Genomic DNA, 7,761 nt, shown 5'->3' with positions numbered 1-7,761 from the left:
AAAAAATGGCATCTTCAACTCTCTATTGATCGAAACTAGCGACGGATGCACAATCTAACATAAATCATTACATATATTAGAATGATGATTAGATCATTCAAAAAAATTATTAATTAAAATAAAAACTTTATTATAATTATATTTACTGCATCCTTCGGAGGGTTGAAGAGATCAATAAATTTTATATTTTTATCAGTTTTGGCCGACAACCATCTCAAGATTCTTGGACGGAAAACTTCTTCCTGGTAGTTCACTTGTTATCTCAAATAAGGAATGACTTCAAATTACCAAGCCTATAAAATAACACCAATAAATCAAAACCATTATTAAGTAAAAAAAATGAATGATATCATAATAAAAGAAAGAAGCCATATAAGTTGATTGTCTTTGGCGCTAACGGAGTCAACAAATATTTGACAGTCATTTTGAAGCTTTCATAACCCCAAGGATAGTTGTTAAATGCCTCAAGATCCTCAGAGAGCTTTATTAAACCAACACTTATGTTGTTGTTAATGTCTCTAGCCCGAATAAGATTATGTACAAACCAAATCAAGAACAATGACTGTTTGTGCTTCTTTGAAAGTCTTTTACCTTTCAACTCTTCTATCAAATTTTTATTTCTAAAGCTTGGACCAACAATGGACACTAGGTCATCACGATCACATGACTTGCCTTTGTCTTTTTTGGGTGTGCGGGTGATTTTTGGGTTCGAATAGGTATAAATTAAGAAGGAGAATAACATTTTAGTCCAGTAACTATGGCAAACTTCTTCCAACCAAAACAAACAGGCATGCCACAGTAATTTATCCACACCTCATTCATCTTATCTTTGTTTTCATACATAAACCTACGCTTAAGAAGTTCAGATACTATTTTCATTTGGAAACGAGCATTGTTGTCCTCCGGCAAATCAAGATATTTTCCAAAGCAACTGTCCCTAAAATAAGCATTCAATTTTTATTCTCGAAGTATTTTTCTGAAGGCATCAAAAGATTTTCCCATGGCTGACTTAACCATAAAATCACCCGTTAAATATGTGGCACCATCGCACTAAATTCTCATAGGATAATGATCAATACTGAAGGGTTTGACCAACTCTTCGGCGAAAGGGCTATTGGCATTTGGATCATCTCTTTTGAAACATTCCTCCTTCCCGTACTATTGGAAATTATCCCTATGGTGACGGTTGCAAAACCTTTTCCATAGCTCTACCGCAACGATTCAGCAAGCGTCCTCTAGGTGGGCATTGTAATAGGTCTATGGCAACGGTTTATGTGACAGTTTTCTGAAACCATCGCCATAGGTCAAGCTATGGCGACGGTTGTCTGAAATCATTACCATAGCTTGACCTATGGTGATGGTTATTTTTTGACTTATTGAGATGCCTATTTTCATCTATTTCAATGACATTAAACAGTTGCAACAACATCTATTCCGATGCTTTTGTTATTCTGTTACAATGTTTTTTGAGTACCTATTACAACTATTTGAGTACTTAGTGGAACGACTATTTTCATCTATTGCAATAGTTACCAACCGTTGCAATAGATTCTATTGCAACGACATTAAACCATTGTAATAGCATCTATTGCTACATTTTTGTTATTCTGCTTCAATGTTTTTTTACGACCTATTGCAATGGTTTATTGATCTATTGCAACAATTGTTACCACATGTTATTAAATTGAAACGATTAATATAAATAGCCACTCATATTAACGTAAATATTTATTTACATACATAATAAATTATAACACAATATATACACATCACAAAACAAAATCATTCGTTAATAATCTCATAATTCAAAATATGATTAAGTTCTACATATTTCGCAAGCAGTAACACAACTTACAACCAAACATCATTGTGAGGTCCACGTTATCAAACACTTCTCCATCTGGTATCAATTATGATTTTCTCACATCAACCCAAAGTCTACTCTGAACTATTCATATATCCTGAAGAAGTAGCTGATCTCTCTGGTCCGCAGTTTAATAATGTAAGACATCGTCTTCACTTTTATTATGGCGGTGGTACCATCGGATAACTTCTACCAAATTCCACTTGCTTGAGACTTGAGATCGACTTGAATGAAAGATTAAATAGCTGAGAGCGAAAATTTCCTAGAAGATAAATAAAGAAGGAACTATCTCTCTACATTTTCATAACCAACGAGTATATTCTCCAGATTTCCCAAAGTCTTCTCTAAGGATAGGGGAGAATGGTGTATCAGGAAATCATAACAAGTCCAAACATATTAAAAAGGAAGAGAGGCTTACAAAGAAAAAATAGAAGCATATATATCTCCTCATTGTCCAGCCAGATATCAGATAGTATAACAAATATATCATTTAAAACATTTTTCTCTAGCTCTGCAAGTCTTAGCTATAGCAGAAGTTAGGGAAGTCTCATATCTATTTAAGCTACCACGAATAGTTGCTATGGTATTTTTTCTTTTCTATTAATGAATCAAGTCAAAAAGGATACAATTTCCTCTTTGGTAAGAATACCACCACCAAAGAAGTCTAGGCCTGCAAAAAATGCCATGGACTTTTCTCTGTCCTCTAATGGAGGAAATTTACATGTCCTAACTGCACGATACTTTTAGCATATTAGCTATAAACTAAACCACCAATCATATAATTAGCATAACCAAACTCAACCTTAAATTTGACATCAAATTTTATGTGGTGGCTTATTGGTTGAATGTGAAAAGAATTTCTTTTGTTTAGCAAGTCTTATAAGGATGATACCTCCCCTATGCCTTATCAATAATTAATAAGGAAGACTGGGCTAAAGATAACTTTTTCTTAATTACTTAAGATTGCTAATAAGTAAACAGTCAGCACATAAAAAAGATATTAGAGCACGTCATCTTTGAAAAGCTTTTTATGATAGAACTTTGATTGTTGACTAAATTACTTATGTGATTTTTCAATGAAAAGTATCTCAGCTATGGAACCAAAAAAGGGACAGCAACCACAGAGGTTTATCTCCCTAAATTAATCAATGAAGTACACAAGTTCTAGCTATGCTAAATGCTTGGGGAGATGAATTTTAAGAAGCATGAGGGGAATTACAATGGGAAAGAAGTAATTCAACTTATGCCACTAGATACACCCCTGAAAATAAAGAGACACAAGCAAAAATACCTAATAGACACTGCAAAGATAGAGTTTAAAACAAAGGGTGGGAAATCCAAACAAAATTTAATAGGACAACACAAGATACAAGAGTAATTTACATTTTTCCAAAAGATACCCGGGCCTCCAATGTCTTCCATCAAACATGATAAACATACATATTCAAATGAAATACAATAGATAGGAAGCAAATTCAAGCTGTTAAAACAATATAGGTGAAATCTAAATGTAATAGATGTTATACTATTACCTAGCACTCTTGCAAAACCCAAATCGTGCACCAAAGTAGACTGCAACAGAAAGCATCCATGAATCCCTATGAACAGCAACAAGTGATAACCAGTCTTTTTCTTGAATTCCATCACGTGCAAAATTTATTCCCAATGCTGGATCTGGAAGTTCTAGAGGCACCTCCTCCACCGAGAGGTTTACTTCCCATGTTTCATTAGGAATCCCATAGAGACACAAGTTCTCCTTTTCTGAAAGTAACACAAATGGTATAATTCAGAAATTACCATAAACATTTCATAATTGATCTTCATAAATGATCTAAAAAAACAAGTATTGAACATCCAATGAGGGAAAATAACAAAAAGCCTCAAAACAAGGAAAAAGAAAGGGGAAATTGTGAAGCGAAGGGAGAAGACTAATGCAACACAAAAGCAAAATCTATTATCCTTACAACTCCCTGGTTGAATAAACAATCCACAAAATCTTAAACAACTTTGTGATCGATCTGACTAAGAACGTTTAAGAGAGATATATCTATCATAAGGACTAACAACTATTTGATATATAGAAGTAGTAGTCTAGTGATATACATCATCACAAAGGTCAAATCAGCAGTTCCCGCAAATGGGAATAAATAAATAATAGCAATGAAATAAATAATGTAAACCAGTTCTTCAAATAGGGTTCTTTACAGAGACTATAGAATAAATACAAACAACTTATTGTATTAAAGAAAGAAGTTAAATGTTTAGGATAAACCTACAGATATGTTTCACTACTATATCACAAATACTTGCTGGCACAAAAAAGCACCTCAAAACTGCCAAATACAAAATAAGGATTCCAAATTATTTTTTTCACAGACCACACTGCCCCCCCCCCCCCCCCCCCCTCTTCCAAAAAAAAAACCAAGAAAGAGAGAAAAAAGAAGACAAGAATACTTATTAATCATAAGGTGACAATATAGTATACCCCTCAGCCCCACATTGATCAAACACTTCCACCCACTTTAACTACACAACCTCCAGATGCCTCAAGTGTGTGAACAACAAATGCATCTACCTAAAACGGTCATGAAAAAATGCTTCCAACACTACATTTACATGCAATCATATGCTCTTTTACCCGGCCCACATTATTAAGTATAAACAAGATTACAAATGGTTGGGGACACTGCAATACTGTGATGGAGAAATGATGATCACTGCTACATAAAAGAAGTTTTACATCTCTACTTCCTTGAGAATTGATAAACAAGATTATGATGAAAACACTTTTGACAGTGACATTCTCACTAAATGACATAAAATTCTAAGTAGTAATCTCACTTTTACAACTCATATTCTTGAATGCAGTTTGAAATCATGATAATTCTGTCACAATAAACTGCTTAATAAAAATAAGCTCTTTCCAGTCCTAAATAACAAACAGCCAAGCAAGAAATCAAATGACAAAATGATGCCAACAGTCAGAAAAAGCTCTAACCGTACGTCTTACGGCACCGCCTGAAACAACAAAATTGGAATTACAAAACCAACATAAAACAGGACAAGAAGCAAATTGTAAAATTCTAAATTGGTGAGAGCCACAAAGTCCTAATCAAGTGGCTTAATCACTTTTACCACATTGACAATGTAACTCCAAGTTACACTAACAACTTTTTTTAAACAAAAAAGGAAAATAGGAATAGGAAAAAAATATTCCTAGAAATTAAAAGCTATAGCTTATATGAAATATACTACATTTAGAAATACTCCTCGAGCTGAATAAAACAGAAAAACTTCAAATTTGCAAAGATTGATAGAACACAGTAATCCAATCTAAAAAATTGAGCAACAGAAACTCACCAGGATCACACTGCTGATAAAACTTTTCAACTTTTGCAACAATATTTTTTTCCCCAAAATAAATAAATAAATAACATCATAATTAGCAAAGCCAACAATTCAAGAAACACCTAAAAAGAACTTATGCCAAAAAAATAATAATAAAAGTACATGAAATTATTGATTTTTTATTTAAAAAAAGAAACAGGATTAGAAACCTGCAACCAATGCTTTGATTAAATCAGTTCATCACAGCACATGTCTCACATATATAATAAAATTTTAATTGTCTCAACTAGAATATACAGATCCATGAATGTCAAAGTCATTAGCACACTACTTTCAAGTATCCCATCAGTCGTTACCTTGCACACTATTTACTAGTATCCCATTAGAATCAAAGAAGAAGAACACTATTACCATCGGTGGAAACTAGTGCTGCTAAATAGAAATTTCTCTTCATATTTATACAACAATAAGGCAATTAATCAATCCCTGCAATAGCTTCAGATATGTGAAAATCATTCTGCTATAAAGAATTTTCTAACCTCAACTAAAAATTGTAATTCATCAATGGTGCTCACCACAGTCCTGAACTCAACTTACAAAGCAATACAAATTGGTGGAACTCTTACTATGACAGCCAAGAAAAATCAACACAAGCAGCGAGGGGTATCATCTTGGCTAAAAAGTATGTAGCACATACCTTTGAGTTGTATCATCGTGCAATTTTTTGCAGCACTGTTGTAGCTAAAGATTGTAAGTTCATTATCATAGCTTTTAGTTGAGAGTCTCTGTAGCTAAAGATTGTAAGTTCATTCTCATAGCTTTTAGTTGAGTCTCTGTTGTTAAATAGCGACTGATGTTGAGAGAACATACCCTCTGTCAAAGGCATAATACAATTAGCCTAGCAAGCATATGTTATAAACTTGACGAAGAGAAGGCATAAATAAGGAAACAGATAAAAGATCAAAGAGACTGCATGTGTCAAAATGAACATAGCGCATCTCTTTCTCGACCTCCCCTAAACCATCCCATACTTGTTAACCCTAATACCAAACTAAAGACAATCTATAAAGAGCATATCCCATAACCAAAATTTTTCTTCTAGACTTCAAGATTATCCAAAAACATCTTTTGAACTCCTTCCAAACACTATCTTGATCAATAAAAATACACACATACCACCATCCTAGCAATCAATAAGTAAAAGTATTCAATTTTAGCCTTCTTTATTTGCGTTTATAAATTAAATCCCTTGTCCTAATTGATAACTAAACATGCAACTAGTTGAATCTATTATTTGATAGTTGGGGCTCAAAATCTCAAGCTGAATACTAGCTCTTAGGAGAACAATAGTAGTAGCAACGACTGCAGTCAAAGTTAATACCAGCCCAAAAGATTCACTGAGATGGCTACCTAGCCCCAATAGCAAAAACTAGTGCAGTATGTTTAATAAATGCATTCTTTCCTAAATCTCAACTTTTTCTCATACTATTTCAACTTCACAACAACAAAAAAGGGATTGGGAAAGTATAAGTAGTTACAGCCTTCTTGCGAGTACTCTTTCTCTCTCACTCACCTTACCAAGGTCCCCAATTTCTCTCACTCTTTTGCTCCTAGGAAGGGGGCAGAAATAGCAAGACGACGCAACAAGAATGGGCTTCATGATTATCTATGATCACGATAGTTCATGAAAGATGGTTATCAGCAACCTAATTAGAATTGTAGCTAATGACGTAAAAAAATAGCTGATACTTGGATATTAGACACTAGCCCCGAACTTCTTAACAGGAAGGTGATATTCTCTGAGACTAGTGGCTATAAAGATGATAAATATTCATATTCATTAAAGACTAAACATCACATCACATGTTCAGATATACGATTACAACCCAGAGCATATATTACACAGCTAGTTCAGCTAAATAACATAAGAGGAGTTTTTGTCAAACCATAATAAACATAGTAACCAAAATATATTGGACAAACAGAAACCAAAACGATGGTGTTGCATGTTACCATTTATTCATACCAAACTATCCATCACCCTATAGCACAAACATTAAATATCTACTTCTGCTCTCCAATAATAAGATCCATGACAACACGCTGGATGCTTCCATTATTCTTCTTAAACAGCTGCTTGTTCATTTCTTTATCACAAAAACCCTGCACTCACAAAATCAGTATACAAGTCAAACAACCTACAGTTCTTTCTTGCACAAGTTAACTGAAAGTTATTTTTTAATGTCCAAATTAACCTACCATCTCCTCCAACTCTACGAGCATAGGATCCCACTCGACAACACCTTAGAGATCATCAACTGACAACTCCAAATCATACTTATTTTTCCTCAAGATTTTTTTGTTTAGATCCATCATCATGACAACATCAATGATTCAGCAGTCTTTTATAGTGATTTAAAATAGAGATTTACTTCATTGGCATAAATCATCAAATAGCTTATAAACACATCAAATAAATACAAAAAACACTCAAAATGAGAAAAGACAGGTACCTGACCTTTAAGTAAAAGATTAAACATGGATGTTTT

At 33.6% G+C, this 7,761-nt stretch overlaps 1 protein-coding gene across 1 annotated transcript; it reads right to left on the bottom strand.

Annotated features, from left to right (window-relative positions):
* Positions 1-3,392: 3,392 nt before the first annotated feature.
* LOC124890419 (PHD finger protein ALFIN-LIKE 6-like) lies at positions 3,393-7,495 on the bottom strand. The gene is made up of 4 exons (XM_047402265.1): positions 7,472-7,495; positions 7,281-7,375; positions 4,863-4,882; positions 3,393-3,625 (listed from the first exon to the last, which is right to left on the bottom strand). Exons 1-4 carry the CDS (start codon positions 7,493-7,495, stop codon positions 3,393-3,395), a joined length of 372 nt encoding a protein of 123 aa, XP_047258221.1.
* Between the last annotated feature and the right edge of the window lie 266 nt (positions 7,496-7,761).

This window comes from Capsicum annuum, unplaced genomic scaffold (assembly GCF_002878395.1).
Source record: "Capsicum annuum cultivar UCD-10X-F1 unplaced genomic scaffold, UCD10Xv1.1 ctg1715, whole genome shotgun sequence".
Lineage (NCBI taxonomy): Eukaryota > Viridiplantae > Streptophyta > Magnoliopsida > Solanales > Solanaceae > Capsicum > Capsicum annuum.
This window is presented reverse-complemented; position numbering and strand designations above follow the sequence as displayed.